This window comes from Macadamia integrifolia, chromosome 5, assembly GCF_013358625.1.
Source record: "Macadamia integrifolia cultivar HAES 741 chromosome 5, SCU_Mint_v3, whole genome shotgun sequence".
Taxonomy (NCBI): Eukaryota; Viridiplantae; Streptophyta; class Magnoliopsida; order Proteales; family Proteaceae; genus Macadamia; species Macadamia integrifolia.
Genome location: NC_056561.1, coordinates 34,509,455 through 34,526,945, shown reverse-complemented (window position 1 = coordinate 34,526,945; position 17,491 = coordinate 34,509,455). Strand labels below are relative to the sequence as shown.

General features: G+C 36.8%; 2 protein-coding genes across 3 annotated transcripts in view; one reads left to right on the top strand and one right to left on the bottom strand.

Annotated features, from left to right (window-relative positions):
* Nucleotides 1-660: 660 nt before the first annotated feature.
* LOC122079046 (kelch domain-containing protein 4-like) lies at nt 661-11,260 on the bottom strand. Of its 2 annotated transcripts, XM_042645270.1 has the most exons (10): nt 10,926-11,260; nt 10,511-10,597; nt 10,332-10,400; nt 10,065-10,197; nt 9,926-9,972; nt 9,675-9,761; nt 7,800-7,861; nt 2,878-2,920; nt 2,694-2,774; nt 661-2,347 (listed from the first exon to the last, which is right to left on the bottom strand). In XM_042645270.1, the coding sequence occupies exons 1-10, from the start codon at nt 11,055-11,057 to the stop codon at nt 2,297-2,299; spliced, it is 792 nt and encodes a 263-aa protein (XP_042501204.1). In that variant the 5' UTR covers nt 11,058-11,260; the 3' UTR covers nt 661-2,296. The 2 variants fall into 2 exon arrangements, with proteins under 2 accessions (XP_042501204.1, XP_042501205.1); XM_042645271.1 differs by lacking the exon at nt 661-2,347 and having other exon boundaries at nt 2,684-2,774; nt 7,805-7,861; nt 10,926-11,258.
* Nucleotides 11,261-12,789: 1,529 nt separating this feature from the next.
* The window catches only part of LOC122079860, an 8,322-nt gene continuing 3,620 nt past the window's right edge, over nt 12,790-17,491 (top strand). The window contains exons 1-4 of the mRNA XM_042646613.1: nt 12,790-13,025; nt 16,710-16,735; nt 16,987-17,071; nt 17,182-17,391. Of these exons, the coding sequence (XP_042502547.1) occupies nt 12,933-13,025; nt 16,710-16,735; nt 16,987-17,071; nt 17,182-17,391 (414 nt within the window). The 5' untranslated portion in view covers nt 12,790-12,932. The remainder of the gene's footprint in view (nt 13,026-16,709; nt 16,736-16,986; nt 17,072-17,181; nt 17,392-17,491) is intronic.

The window sequence follows — 17,491 nt, the reverse complement described above, 5'->3', positions numbered from 1 at the left end:
CTTTTTTTTTCTTCCTTTGTGTGATTTGGACAATCTTTGGTGATGATGTGGAGGAGAGAGAAGATTTGGACAATTTTTGGTTCTCCCATTTTTTTTCTCTTTCCTTTTTTTTTTCTTCTCTTCTTGCTTCCACGATTTTGCTTTCTTTTTTTTTCTTTTTTTCTTGTGCACCCTTCCACGATTTTGCTTGCTTCTAAAGCAGAAAATCTTCAACAAAATCTTCTAAAAAAAACAACCATAAGATTCGAACTTGAGACCTCTTGGTGAGCAAGAGAATTTTGTACACCATAGTCACCAACTAAGCTAGGTAGTTGTTGTTACCAAAAACAAATCTTTAATCACTTAAGGATGTGGTCCATCGATCCTTGTTGGCATTTGGAGTATTCCTTGTACCTCTGGGACAATTGCAAACGGACTGATTCTGCATCTCGGTTCAGTTCTGATCCATTATTCTTTTTCTGACCCGAAAAAGAATAATCATTTGTACGGGTGACCAAACGAATGTGTACTTTTAATTGAACACGTCCATCTTGCTCAGAATTTCGTCCTCTTCGCAACCATGGAAAGAAATAGGACCTCTTTACGTGTAAAATTGAAGATATGGCTCCCGATAGTCCTTAAGACCTTGAAAATATAAAACCTGCAAAAAGAGAGTAAAACCCAAGGTAGCTCCATTCTAAATATGTAAAATGTATGTTTTACTACCCTAGATTTCACACATAAATGTGCTCATCACTCATTGACTCTTTAGATGTCATGGAAAGAGGGGAGACTGGGGTGTTAGTGGTGGTGGTGGTGGCAGATGTGCAGCTCTGTTCATTCTGAAGACACAATCAGGGAAGAAGAAAACCAAGGGAGACTGATATGGGGGAGGGGAGCAAGAGAGAAACAGGGGGCAAGGACTATCTGAGACCAGAATTGGGGAAGAAGAAAAGAAAAAAATTTCACAGGTGAGACTGTGATTGGAAGAAGAAGATGGTCTATGGTAAATAACTTAATATATACATATATACACATTACAATTTACTTCCCCTGGGATGTGGGGCCCTAATTTTCCTTTCCTTCACTTACCTGCCAAGCTTCAAACATAAGGTTTTGCATGATATTCATTGCCAACTCAAGTAGATTATTTCAACCTTTGGAAATCACAGGAAAATTCTAGAAGTGTACGACCTTGATAATTTATCATCTTCCAACTTAGTTACTGGTTAATAAATTTAAACAAATTTAAATTTTGAAAGAAAAAAAAATGCACTACTTAATGGTTTGGACTAAACAGATCAGGGTCAAACAATTCAACAAAAATTCTATCATTTTACCAACATCCAATATCCCCTTCTGTGAAAGTGTTTTCTTGTTTACATATATGGCACCATAGGATAAACACAGATTTGAGCTTTAAAAATGCCAAAGAATACAGATCAGAGAAGAATTAGTCGTAGCCAAAGACAATGAAATAGGGTGAACATTTTAGGCAGAACTAGTAGCTAATAATTTAGAGGTTGCTGAAATAATGGAGCATTTATGTCAACTACGTGTTCCAAGCTTGATGGCCTGCAAGAATGTGCAAGTATTATGAAGACCAACTTGGTTCCCGTAATAAAACAGGAAGGAATAGTTGACTCAGCAGCATCGCGTACTGAAGAAGATAAAGGAGCAGTCAATTCTGACACCGTTGAAAGACAATAATGAGGAACTCTCCAAGGTGAAGCCAGACTATATAAAAAGCATATTTATTGCTTAACCTTTATAAAAGGCTTGTTTTTGCAGCAATGAGACAAAAAAAATTTAGAGTTTTAACACCTGAGTCTGAAATTGTATGTACATTGTACAAAAGCACCTGGATGGTTTACAGTTATGTTTATATATGAAAGCTATAAAATCATCAATTTTGCAAAAATGGGAAATTTCATTAAATAATGAGGTATTCAGGTACGAATTTCACACCCCAGACCCAAAATTAAGACTGGAGTTTCTTAACGACAAAACAAGGTTATTATTACTAAATCAGGTTATTATATATAGGTCAAACGGTCTCTAATAAAAACCAATCAGAAAAAACATAATAGCAATGCACAGTGAGAAGCAAATTTGGGAATGCTATAAACTACAAAAGTGGCCAAAACATAGGATACATGCAACAAAACTTTTCATACAATTTTAGTCAAATAAGAGCAAAAAGTGAAGTACTAATGTATGCACAGTATTCACAACAGATTTCCAACTGGATAGCAGAAGATAAATAAATATACAAACTTACCAAAATATTTAAGATATAAAATAACCTTTAGCTTCTTCAATTCCACAACAGAGAATCCTCCAATAATCCTTTTTCTTTTTTTTTAATCTTTTCCCGTGTCAAAGAAGAAGGCATCAGAAAAATAAGGGGAAATCGTTATAACAACCAACAAGTCATGGGAAGAAAATGAAGATTACCTATCTTACCGCCCTAATCTAGTTCCTACACATGAGAATTACAACATATGACAATCTTAAATCCAAAAATGTCCGCTATAAGACAATATCACCAATACCTACACTAAATTCCCATACTAAGTACCCATCCAAACCCCATCATAGTCTGCAAAAACAAGAATATGCTAGAAGCTGCTCTAAATTATCTAACCGGAATATGGTGCATCAGACACATCTATTGCTATATTAATAATTATAAATGACCATTATAAACTCACCTCATCTTGGTAGACAAAAAACTGGAAACCACTCCTAGCACTTGGCCACATGCAGCCAGGCGTGGGTTTAATTTCTTGCCACTACAATAAGTCATCGTTGATGTTAGTAAACATATCAAATTTCAAACCAGGAAGACATCAAAAGTTGTGACAAACACCAAGAAAAATGAACTGAGGATGTCACCTTGAATTGATCCAGATCAAATACATGCAGATCATTAAAATACCTACAAACAGACAAAGTAAAAATGAATCCATCAATGATCAACCATTAAACACAAAGATAAACCTTAAAAAATCCCTTGCTAACAGCCTAACAGTTTGGAGGTTACTCAGCATTACTTAACTCACTGCCTAATAAATGTAGAACCATGAAATAGAATAATAAAGTTCAATTGATTCATGAAAATTTTAAAAATTTTTATTCCTTAGTTATATGAAATAATAAAGTTCAATTGATTCAAAATAGAACCATGACATAAAATAATAATGTATTGTTTCAGCAACCAAATTCAAGAACTCAGTTGAGACAGTAATACATGGCATTACCTTCCATGAAATGTCGAATTATCGAAAATAGTAATAACAATAATGATGATGATAGTGGAGAGAAGCCACGTGGCATTCTACTTGGGGCTCAAATTTTAATGGACATGTCAACATCCCCCACTACTCATGCATCAATTTTCAGCCAAATTGGTTTTCACTGCATTTCAGAATGAAGGTTCACATATTGGCTGAAGAGTCAATCTTCCCCCTCCCCAACTTTGTTGGTGGAGGGGAGTGAAAATACAAGGGAAAGAGTTCAATACAGGGTGAGCCATACCATTGAAATGGGGCCACCAGATCTGGCATGGGACAAAGCAGAGGACAACTTTAAGCTTACCTATCGAATAGTTAGAATAATCAGATCAGACCTCCATGCAGAAAAATGGGCGCATTGGAGAAGGAATTGGTAGATAGGTTTGCATTCAATTGGAATTTGATTTAGTTGTTCGTTGTTTTGTATATAACCGCTTGCTTGGTTTCCTGTCTGCTCTTTGAATCCAATTTTTTACCAACTAGGGACTGAAAGGGATGAATTATCTGATAATTGTTGTCAATTTTAGTGTCATATTTTTTAATTTTTACCATGTCATTCTTTTGAACTTGAAATGGGAAATTATCAGACATTACAGAGAAAAAGCCAACCATTATATCAATCAGTATACAATTAAGTCAATACTCTGGCAGCTGCTCAATGGGCTGAACTATCTCCACAGGTAAGGTTGTTGTCCCTTGCACAATGATGGGGGACTTCTGTCGTTTAGTGTTTCAAGTAGTTTGCTTATTCTTTCTCAAATTGTTGTGTTCTCTTGTACCCTTAGAATTTAAAACAGGTTTACAACTTAATTTGTTTGGATCCTTGCTGCAGTAGTTAGATTATACATCGGGATCTAAAGGCATCAAACATTCAAATGTATAGAAAGGGTCTTACTATGATGATGACGTTGTCAAATAACAAATTGTCTAATAGTCTAACGTATAGAGAGGGAACTCCACCAGATTTTTTGTAATGCAATGATGATGTTTTCAAAAAACAAATTGTCTAATAGTCTAATGTATAGAGAGGGTCTTACTACCCGTAGGAAGTTGTATCAAAGGATACTCAATACAATACCAAGGGTGTATAAAAAAAATGGAAGAATCTAATGCAATATTCATTAATAATGTTCACTATCCAAGCTCATATAATTTAACTAGTCCATTGTGTCAGATGCTCATGGTTCCCCAGATCACAAAGTGAGTGTCAGCACCTTGTAGTCTTTCCTCCCTACAAACCAAGGGGTGTAGGGTAGGTGGTAATGTTGTATCCCCTGATCTCTTGCAAGAAAAAATGGGTCCATTAACAGTGTAGGCTGCTCTTTGCCAGCAAGTGTCCATTTGCATGTTAAGGCAATATAGTAAATTAAAGTTAATAATACTTAAATATGCATAATTGAAGAAAATTTCACATGTTTGTCTACTTAGGCCTCATGCAAACCATTGCCTTACCAACCTTCTAATATTAATTGTTGGACCCAGTTTTTCTTAAGGCCATGGTAAAGGAGGCATTCCTTCACCTATGGCCATCATTGTGCTTGGATCGGTCTCAGGGAACAGTAAAGGGCATTTCGGACCTTCAACATTTATGAGGGGGGACTGATGATGGCCTTAGATTTGTGGATAAACCCTTCACCGCGGGAGAGGGAAAATTTTCTCCTTACTCTTTTTTTTTTTTTTTATAAAACTTTCTCCTCAATTGTTGACAGCAATTTTGGCATTTTTTGCATCCAAGTGTTTTTAAAGAATGGGTGGCTGTCAACATTTGCGTACTGTTGTCAAAATAAGAACATGCGCATGACATGAACCATGCCAAAAACCTAAATATTGTGTCCAATAACTTAATTGTCTCCCAACATGAGACATGCTTGAAATTTACACCAATAAATCATATTAGTTGGTGAAGAACTCCAAAGATATAGAAGTTCTTTACAAGTTAAACACAAAAAAGGAACGACACTAATTAGACAATATTCATAGTTGTCACAGCATCATGGCAACCCAAGGCGGTGGAGGGGTGGCTAATCGATTTGGCGATGAATCGCCCGCTATGGTGATCAAATTGCCCATGTGTTATTTTCTATTTCCCCTATTTTCTGAAGTTATTTAGTATATTGCAATATAAACACTATAACATACAAAAATCAACATTAAGCAACATCAAGTCATAAAAAATCAACATAGTCGCACTCACATCAAGTCATCAAAAACCAACATGACTTGTTGACATTTAGAGAAATGCTCTTGTTCTATAATAAGTTTGATTAATCAAATGATTTTATTTTTACATGAGACTTTTTGTATTATGTATAACACAAAACTAGTTTTCCAACAAGTCTAAGATTACTTAAATGATAATCTCAGTTGTTACGACAAAATTATGTTCCGGTCAAACTTATTTTAAAGTGCGCGAATGTTGTTAAATCGCCTAAATGGAAATAATTTTATGGACATCAAACAAAATATTATTTTACTGGACTTTTGGTTTTTAGCAATATTTTACCATGATAAAATTTATAAAATTTTCAGACTGGAGAAAAACTATAGCATTTGAAAGTTGAAAATCGCCCTACAACAAAAAAATCCAGTTTTTGTTCTTGGACTAGGGGGTTGACTTTTTATCCTTTTGGAATTTGATTTTTAAACTATTTTTTTATTGGATTCAAATGTGAAGTATTTGCTTATTTATGAATAATATCTTAAGTAAATGAAATAACAAATATAAAAATATTAACTTGGCGAAACCTAGGCCCCAGGAAAACCGCCTGGGCACCAAGGCCATGCCTTAACAACTATGACAATATTCATAAGCAGAAGAGATCCCATATCTTGGCTGGTGCCTTCGCTATCATTATCAAATTATCTGAATTATCAAGTAGTCCAGCATTTGTCAATCACATATCAACCGCTATAGAAAAAGGAAGCAGTGCTTCTTACCAGCAGCCCATGGCCAAGGACTAGGGGTGTCAATTTGTGGCCCGACCCGACTAAACCAACAGGGACCGACCGTTTATAGGCCGGCCCGGCCCAGACCTTTTATTAAACGTGTCGGGCTTGAGCCCGGCCCGTTTACAAACGGTCAGTCTCAGTCCTACTACTTGGACCGTTGGGTGCCCGACCGAGACCGGCGTATTGTGCACCGGCCTGACCCGACCTTTTAATGATTGTGTAGAATACCTATTTTACCCCCCAAATTAAAGAGTAAAAACTAAAAAAGTAAAGACATGTTCACATTTTAAATAATAGTTATATTTGGTATCATTTATTGATTTATTATCATTGTTTTGGGCTTGCATGAGTGGGCTGGAATATAAAAGCACATTTTAAAGAGGGCTCATTTAAAAACCGGTTAAAGCCCGTTTAACATTAAACATTTCCGTAGCCTAGTTAAGGCCCGATTAAAGCCCGATTAAGGTAGCATGATTATAGCCCGAGGCCGACCGACCGAATATAAAGCGTACCGTGCCCTCATTACTAAGCCCGATTAGTTAAATGAGCGGACACGCTGCAGCCTTTGACAGTCTTCAGGCCCAATTTAAGCCCGACCGAAACCGGACCGGCCCGACCGGTTGACACCCCTACCAAGGACCACGAACCTATTTCCTGCAAGGACTTCACCACCAGTTACCATGAACCTCAACATCCCCTAACCTAATTTATCCCACCAAAGAGAACCCTAATAATTGGTGGGACTTAGGAGACAACATCCATAATGTAAAAGAGGTCATGCCATGCCCAGTCTAATGTACATTCTCATCTTTTTGCTGGCTGCAGCAAGCCTTCTAGTTCTAGGCCCTAAAGAGAAGCTGTATACCAACTATCTACCAAACTCAACTCAACTCAACTAGGGCACATACCAACTCCATGAGAGCAGCAACAAATATCTTGTCCTACAAATCCACCCTATCTAAGACCACATCATCCTTGAATCATAAGCAATCAGCCCAACTTATTTGGCCTTCAACTTGAACCATGTCACCCCTCACAAGAGGGGTCATTGGTCCTTGTTCCCTTGACTGAACCATCTCAATAAACTTTCCTTCATCTTGCCACCTATCAGTATTATCTCATGCTCCCGCAAATGCATTAATTTCTTAATCTATCATTTTCAGTCTTCTCACTCATCCATATCAACATTTATGTCTCAATTACAATCATTTTATGTATATCTTTTCTCCAACTTGCTAAACTGCACTCTCTTACTATTATTGGTTCACAGGACAAAATGCTGAGTTCTGTCTTCCTCTATTCCTCAACATAAAAGAAACAACTTTTAATAAAACTAGCAACCCACAAAAAATGTTTGCAAGGTAAGGAGTCCCTAAGAGGACAATAAAGCATTAAAAGAATGTTGAATGCAAAAGAAAAGGCAGAACTAAGTGCATCCCAAAAAAAAAAAAGATAATTATATTTTAAATTCATAGAGGGGAAAGCATGCAACATCAAGCAGCTCTAACAGTAAGTTAAAAATTAGAGAGGGGAAATTTTAACAAATTCAATACTTGAAAAGAACTGAACAACAACCTTACTTCTCTAAGAGTATCATAGAAGCCACCAAAAACAATTATCTTATGCTTGTATAGTACCTGTGACATGCAAAAAAATGCAAATAAGGAAACTAGAGAATGGCTGCAGACTTCTACAAGAATGTGGCATGCGAACTACTTTTAATATAATCTGTAACAGTTAACAAGAATTGAATGTCCAATACACAACAATGAATAAACAATCAAATGGTACACAAGCATCAATAGCAATGTTGATATAAATCCCCAAGAAGTTTACAATTCAAATAGGCGGCTAAAAAAGCTTATTCCCTTTGGTAATAAGATTGCAAAGGAAGAAGAGAATGTATAAAATGCCATTGCCAAACCTTGATCAGATATCTTTAGAGGTAAAAGCCCTTCCTAGAAGAGGTTCTGAAAATCTGAGTTTGAGATATTGGTGAAAAAACAATCTGTCAAAGAAAGATCCCCACTGCACTTGATTAAAGCAGCTTCAAGATTATAGATGAGGAGTTCACAAATGTGCTGTAATACTTTAAAATTGCTGCTAACTTTATTAACTTGATTCCAAATCACTAATTGCTGATTATTTTATTTAGATGTTATAATGACACTATAAACCATTAATTTAACTATTTAAGTCCTATTAACTTTTACATAGCAGTTATATTACCATATTCCATGTATTTTTCCATATCACAGGCTTAGAGTATATTTCCTTCATCATCTAGGCTTTGGACGCCTTGAAACATAAGGCATATAGTCACATTGGGAATCAAGGCCCACCTTGTCACCTAGGCTTGACTCGCAACTATTAACCATCAAAACATCCCAACAACGCCACTAAACTTAAAATGCATGACACATGGTAGGCCATATAAGGAACCTCTGCCTTTGATATTTTTTTCATGGTTCCATTGATCATCTAAATTTTTCTATTCACAGTCTATTTGGTTCATTAAGGTAATCAATTGATTACCTTCCCCAACTCCTGCCAAACAACCCCCCCCCCCCCCCAACAAAAAAAAAGGAGGGGGGGACCTGTATCAGTTCAGACTTCAGACTGACATCTGCAGATCTGCTACAGAATAATGCAAAACATAAACTATTCAGGATCAAACCCCAACCCCCAAATATATCTGTTTGTTGTCATTGTCCTCGATTTCCAGCCTGCAGCTTAATTCTTCATCAATCAAACCAAAGTCCACCCCTAAGATGTCGTTTTGAGACTCTTGACTGCAAAGGACTGCCTTTAATTTGTGAGATCAAGACTATGTTGCCTTGGGTATTCTACCAGGCATTGGTTGCCTCATCAGAGTTGAGATAAAGTTCAAATGCCATTAAAATTTGAGGAAAGAATGAAAAATCAAACCAGAAACACTGACGAGTGATGAAGAGAATACAAGTCAAATTGTACTCGCATTACGGAGCCTGTATCAGATCATTGTTCTCTTGAAAGTTGAAAGCTATTCAAATGGTTACAAGGCTCCAAGTCTCCAACCATCTCCATCTACATCATATCAATACTCAAACCATCCCATATCAAGTGCCTTGCTAGCTCCACCAAACACATAACACCTTAGGTGCACACCCAGACATAATTTGACATATGATTCCCCAATCTTAAGGTGCACTTGGCAGTTTTAGCTTAGTTGCTCCCAGATCTGGTTTATGTTACTAATAAACACATGTGAAAATGGAAACTCAACAAAAATATGACATAAGAACTTCTGAGTGTATAATAAGCTTAAAGCTTTCTGTAAATACAAATTTTTCAGAAAGTATCACACTAATAATGCAACTGAGGATGGATTAGAAAGTTTCCAAAAAGTATAAGCAATTACAATAACTTGAATGGGTTTGATGCAATCATATATAAAAACCCTGAGCATACCATACGATGACCAGAACGCGGACTTGGACACCCTTTCAAATTTAGCTGTTCCCACTGATTTGTTTTCAGGTCTAACATCCAAAAGTCCTACAACAAGAAAAATCAACGCATATTCCAACATTTAAGCACAGCTGAACTAAGAGAAAAATTTACAACAAAAAAAAACTAAGAACCAAGAGCTTATGACATCAGAAACAAAGTTTAATTCCATAAGAATAAAAAAAAAAAACGTGATATTAAAAGTTGAATACCTTATAATGATGAAACCGCTCTTGATTTGGAGATGTAAACTCACCACCTGAAAGGGGAGGGGAGGGGATAGAGCATTATAAATAAACTTTTCATCTAGAAGAAACCACAAATACAATCACTGAACTTTCTGCATTATACCAAAAGTATAAATATAATTCTTCCAAGCAACAGCCTGATGTGCACTACGAGGTGGTGGACTGTTAGGGCTCGATACCAACTTCCACTCCTGCTTCTCCACATCATAACGGTAAAGATCACCATAAACAGATGTCTGCACAAGCACAAGAAAATGAATTACACCTCTCTTCTTCTTTCTTTTTTTTTTTTGGGGGGGGGGAGGGGGGGGGTGTGGTGGTGTGGGGTTTGGAAGTAAAATTTGAACCATCAAGCTAATAAATGTCGAACCTTGTTACCATTGTAGAATTCACCCCCATACAAAATCAGTTCCGTATCTTTCAAGGGATTAATGTTCATCTACACAATCAGAATGAACAGACATAAAAAATCAAGGAACAGTGTCAGACATTGCGACACAAACAAACACACACACACACACACACACAGATTACTGGAAGGATACCTACCGAACAGTTTGATCGAGGGGATGGCGCCGGTACGTTTTCCTCGACGTGGACTTCCTTCTTTTTGGCTTCCTCTTTCTGTATGCTCATCTGTTGACGAGAAAATCACAAACCAACCGTTCATGAATCTACAGAACTACTATAATTCTCTACTACGAGTTGTATCGTCAAAACGTTTAAAACTAGTGAAATCTAGACAAATTTTCAAATTTAGGTTCACTAAACTAAAATTGTTGTGGCAAGTAAGAAATTCTTCCTCTTGCATTACAGGTAGAAGCATTAATTTTAACCCCAGAAATCTATGAGTTGTACAAATTAAGAAAGGAAATAAAGACGAAATGAATTCAAAGAGTAACTGAAATTTAAAAACTAAAAATGAGAATGATATTTCGATTTGCTTATTTGATCTCTTCCATACCAGGATGGCATCAATGTCATCTTCTTGAGAGACTTTTTTACTCTCCCTCCGAGCTTTCTTCTCCTCTGCTTTCGCTGTTTTCCTTTCTGTCTTCTCTTTGCCTTTCCCGGGCTTCTTCGTTTTCTTCCCCATCCTCTTCTAGTCTTTGCTTCCTCCAACTACTTTCCGATATCACACAGAGCAGTGTGTAAGCTGGAATGTCCGCGCCTCCGCGGGTTCCAAGTATTGTAGTTCAATAGGGAACTTCACACGGAGAAGAGAATGTAAACGGTAATTATGCACTTCTTGTATTCGACAAGTGAGTCCCTCGCCAAAACTAGGGATTTGAACGCATTGGATGTGATCGGATCCGGATATCCTTTTACTGGATACGGATGCAATTCAAATATGGACTTTTGACTATCCGTTTACTGTTGGGTATTATTGCCACGCTAATGTGGATGATCTATTAAGCACATAGTGGCTTGGTTCACTTAAAGGGATAAACCCACTCTATGATCTTTGTAGTTGTCATTACATGAAAACACAATTCACTCATAGAGTTATAGCGAGGATCCAATTGGGATACTGTAGAAAATCCTACAGGATTAATCTTTGAGTTCATGTGGCAAATTTCATCAAGCTTTACACATGGAAGCTTGTCAAACACCATCATTGTATGTATTCTTCGTTACCATTTATGGTTCTATCATGATGAGTCCCGTCAATTACACTAGATGCGGTTAATCTATATTTATGTGTTCTAATCACGGACGATTATCCAATTTATTTTCCCAACATTTACATCCTTGATTTTATGTAATCCATAACTTCCTCCCCAAGCATATACTTTGGCTCTTAATCCATGTCTCTCAATTGTCTTAGTTTTTTTCCTTGTTCTCTAAAAGCTGTATAATCTTAAAAAACCCTCATGATCATTATATTGGTTGTTATGCCAATAGCAACGCCAGCCAACTAAGTTGGTATAGAAGAACTGTTGTGTTGTGGGGAAATCCTTCTCTATACAAGTTCTCGTATGAGATTTTTACAAAATTTTAATAGGCGAGAGGTGTAAGCACTAAGAGGTGTGAAGCAATCTCTTATTTTTTATTATTAGTTAGATATATTCAAATAGATAAATTATGCCTCAAATTATCTAGATTAATATCTAGAAATCCTCTAGCCGGATATGGATATCCCTAAACAAATGTGGATGTTAATTGAATTTTGATTTTTGATCATCCATTTACACCCTTAACTCCAATTGTGTTGTGGTCATTAGGGCCTGAATTGCACCCCATGATATGGGGCAAGTGAGGAGTACTCAAACCAAGGTAGGGATTATGGCACACATGGATAAAGAATATCTTTTTTTTTTTTTTTGTTGGTAGGAGGATAGAGAGTATCAATGTGACTTTACAAGCAAGTTTCAAAACATAGAAGGAGGTTGCTGATAAAAACAATCCGGTCTATGACTTTGGTTACTATTGTGTACCCTATCTAGTGGATGAGTCAATGTCGTTTATATAAAGAGTGAGGGTAAAGATCAACACTGCATAATAAACAAGTATATTCATTTTCCATTGAAGAAATAATATATATAGGTTCACACAAACATTGCATCATACTTTGTAAGGTGTATTGACTTTATTATGGATCGGCCACAGGAAATATGGTTGTGTGGGGTCAGTGGTCCGACGAAATGAGATGAACGCCGGCCCAGATCGAGGTCCATGTCATATTTATGGGTCCCACTCGGTAGGAAGGCGTTGGCCAGCAAAACGAAGAGAGTTGAATCGCGAGTCACGGTCACGTTTCGACACAATGGAACCAGTGGAATCTGTAGTCTTCACCAATTTTCTTATAAACGGCGAGAAAGCTCAGTGGGCGGCTTGATCAAAGATCGAAACGAGCCCCAGACACTGAACCAGGCGACCCATCGTTTATAGTCACCGTTGTGGTCGGCGCAGAAAAAAGCTGAATCGGAGCTGGGGAAGCACGACCCACAAAGGCGGTAGGCGTCGAGCGATGGGGAGAGCCACGGGGATCGGCTTTCTCCTTCTCTCGCTGTCTCTGTTGTTGCAGGGAATAGGAGCTTCTTCAACTTCGCCCTCTCAACAGGTTAGTCGGATTTTCTTGCAGAAAAACCCTGCTCCCTTTCTTCTTCTTTCTTTTAATTTAATTTTTTTAAGCATTTCTCGTGTATTTTCAGTTTGCTTGAAGGTGTTCTCTCTCTCTCTCTCTCTCTCTCTCTCTCTCTCTCTCTCTTCCTTATATAACACTAAGGGATTTAAATAGAAGTGGCGGATAGGTATGCTCACTCATCGAGGAGAAAGACACTGTGAGTAATATAACGGAGTCATACATTTAGAGAATTTCAAGATTCGTAGTGTGTTTGTTGTGGGTTTAAGATTTGTTCATTTAAAAGAGGAACTCAGGAACGGCTCTATAATCCTTTATTGCCACCTTAATTTTTGACTGATTAAGAATCTCTTCTGTTACGGATATGGTATTTGGGGTTGGAAGCAGTACAATTGTACTCACCTTACGAGTTCGGTATGGGTAAGATCAACAAGAACACAAAGATAAAGAAACAACACAGAAGAGAAAGTAGACTTATGTGGTTCGGCAAAATCGTTACATCCATGGTCTGAGATCAGTTTTTTTCACTAGGAACAAAAGAAGAAAAATAGTATAATCTTACAATTTGATTCCCAAACCCAGTTCCCCTTGTAGACCCTCTCTCTTCCAATTTCTCACTTGGTCACTCACTCACGACTCACCTTCTTTCTCTGATACATTCTCTCATGGTTCTCCTACATACCTTTTGGAAGACACCTCTCATTTCTTAGACTCATCTACCTTGCTTTCTCTCTCCATGATAGAGAAAACCGACTAACTCTTTCTCCCTTTGTCTTCCCGTGGAGAAAACTCCACTTTGTTCTAACGACTTCGATAACCAATGACTTCTACTATCTTAGAAGAGTTAGTCTTGTTGACTACTGCACTTTGTTTTAATTTTATCAAATCAATATCTTTCTTCATTAACCAATGTAGACCATTTAACTAACCCCTCAACTGGTCTGGATAAAAGCCACCAAATCTAACAAGGGGTACCCTGTAATTTAAATATGTTGGTATCATTAAAAAAAAAAAGTTGTTGGTACTTATCCTTTCATTTATATTTATCATGTATGAAGTAAAGGCATAACTTGGCAAACCAAGTTGTTTAATAAAATTATGAGTACAAGAAAAATGTTAGATGAATAAAGGAGAAGCATTGTGGTTAAGAGTTATAAAAACTAAGGTAATATTCAAATCTATAGCAACCATAGAGGAATAAAACTTACGAACCATAATATGAAATTTGTTGGGTTTGGTGGTTTTTATCTTGACCAATTGGTGGGTTGGTTCAATGGTCTAGTTGGATTGCCAACTAGAATGAAAGGTGAAGAGTTTTCAAGTGGTTGAAGCTTTCAAAGGAAGTTGAGTCTTTAACAAGATTAAGTCTTCCAAGAGAGTGGAAGTGGTTAGTGGTTGAAGTCATTAAACAAGGTGGAGTTCTCCATGAGACACTTTGGAAGAAGTATGTAGTGGGTTTTCTCTAAGGAGAAAAAACAACAAGGTAGAGGAGGAGTCTATAAAAGTTATCTTTAAAACGAGTAGAGAGACAGAGTAGAGTAGAAAGAGAGTGGGTGAGTGAGTGATCAAGTGAGAAAAGAGAAAAGAGAGCAGTGCACAAGAGACTTGGGTTTGGGAATTAAATTGTAAAGGTTGTAGTGTTTTTCTTTTCTTTTTTTGTTCTTGGTGGAAGTTTGATCTCACTCCATGGATGTAGGCAGTTTTGCCTAACCACATAAATCTCTTATCTCTTGTGTATGCTTGTTATTTTTTTTTCTATGCTCATTGATCCTATACATAAGTTGTTTAGTGCCATATAAGATTTCGTAAGGTGCTCATGTCCGAAACTAAAACATTGTTTTCACTACTGGGAGAGAATTATTGAAACCAGCCTGAGAGAAGAATATTTTGGATAACCAATTTTGTTTTATGCCAGGAAGATCAATCACAAATTTATTTGCTTAGGAGATTAGTGGAAATATTTAGAGAATGCAAGAAGGATCTCTACATGGTCTTTATTGATTTAGAAAAATCTTATGACAAGAGTCTCTAGAAAATTTATTTGATAAGTGTTAGAGAAGAAAAGTGTTTAAGAGAAAATATGTGGACATAGTTAAAGAATTAAAGCAATGTATAATGTTGCAGTAACTAGTGTAAGAACTATTGGAGGGGGTAGGGTAATGAATTCCCAATTACACACATAGGTGGATCTAGCTTAACGGTAGAGAGCTTGCTTTGATTGTGTGAGGTCCAAGGTTCAATTCCATGTACTACATAATAAATATGTTCGACCTATAAAAAAAAAATGTTATAGTAGCTTTAAGCCCGTATCTGTTTGCGCTAATCATAGATGGGTTGACGAGAGACATTCAAGATCTTATCCCTTTGTATATGATCTCTGATGATGATGAAACAAGAGCAGGGATAAATGCAAAGTTATAATTATAGAGATCAACCTTGGAATCAAAAGGTTTTAAGATAAGTAGAATAAAAACAAAGTATATATTATGGTGTGTAACTTTAGTAATAATAAGACTAAAAATGAGGTGGTGAAAATTCATGATAGGGAGATACTGCAAAGTGAAAATTTTAGGTACCTAGGCTTGATCATAAATAAAGAAGGAGAAATATAGGATGAAGTTGCCCGAAGAATTAGAATAAGGTGGATGAAGTGGAGGGGTGCGTCCGGAGTGTTGTTTGATTGACGTATTCTTTTAAAACTCAAAGAAAAATTTGATCGGACTATTATACAATTAGCAATGATGCATGGAGCTGATTTTTGGGTAGTGAAGAAACAACATATAACAAACTTAGTTAGCTAAAATGAGGATGTTGAGATGGATGAATGGTAAAACTAGAAAAAGATAAAATAAGGAATGAGCAAATTAGACCTAATTTAGGAGTAACTCCAATACATGATAAGTTATAAGAAAGTCGTTGAGGTGGCATAGACATGTGCAACGGAGGCCTCTAACTACTATAGTATGGAGGGGTGATTTGATTCAGATTTAAGGAGCTAAAAGAGCCAGGGGTGGGCCTAAAATGACTATAAGAGAAGTGGTGAAGAAAGACATGCATATCTTAGGACTAGTAACAATAACAAGTATGGCTTTGAATTCAGCTGATTGGTGGAAAATGATCCATATAGCGGAGTACATTTATTTGGGATAAGACTGAGTTGAGTTGAATATTCTGTCAGCTGCATAAAGATAAAAGGACATAGTTCGCCTCATACTATTAGGTGTTTGAATCAAGTATAAGAAAAGGGAAGGGGGGTAGACCAAGGTGGTTTTGGTGGTTCTATTGACTAATTAATTAATTTTTCGTTAGTTACATCTTATAGGCATAATGAAGAAATTTGATTCTCAGGTGTTTCCCGCTGCATCTTGGAAACTATAGCTTTTGTTTCTAGTTATATACTGCACCTTGGTCTTTTTTCTTTATTTATATGTACTCTTCATCAAGCAGTATCTATCATTACTATGTTCTACTTGAACAGTTCAAGTCCTTGCAGCGATACTTGGCATTGGTATACTTCAGTTGTCCTTTCTTCACTATGTTCCCTATTTTTGTTGTCCTGAACTTGTATTTTATATAAAAAATTTGGATTTTTCTGTCTACTTTAATGAAATGTGAATTCATGTTATCTTCACCATTAATGTTTTCATGTTGTTTATGTTCCAGGATTTCAGAGAATCAGTTGCTGCAAGGTAATAGGGGTTCCATGTTTTGCTTTGATAATTTGTTGGTTTCACCACTCAGCATCACCAGCATCTTCGGACTGGATTATATACCTATACGAGAGTTTAAACATTGGGCTTGAAAGCCATATCTAGCCAGGGCGGCATGCCAAATGGTTTATGCAAACTTTGGAATGGACTCTGGTTACTGATTGTTTGTGTCATACCGATGTTTGATGTTTTGTCCGTGTTTAAAATTTTAAATTGGTTTAATGTGTTAGGACTCTGAAGCAAGGGCAAGAACACACTCATGAAATACATTGTTCAAGAGAAAGGAGCCGTGCTGCCTGGAAAATCATTGACGAGGTATTGCCGTACTTCGGCTTGTAAATTTGGACAACTTTTCACTCATGGTTTGTGTTTTGATCCCTTCGTGAGTAATAACAAAGCTGGTTGTACTGATAAATGGTATGCAGTATCTGATGCCCTTTGTTGAGCAAGAGCAATATCAAATTCCAAGTAGATGCAGGCTTCATCCTGACAATGATCTGTTCAGAGATCAGGAGCAGCACAAGATCCATATTGATATAAGTGAATGGCGGTGTGGGTACTGTAAGAAAAGCTTCCGGGCGGAGAAGTTTCTTGACCAGCATTTCGACAGTAGACACTCCAATCTGCTGAATTCTGTAAGTGGACTCTGGTTTCCTATAGCTTCACCTTTCGCTTACTCTTTTTTGCCATTTCCTTCTCTTTGGACTACTACCTTTTTTTTTTTTTTTTTTTTTT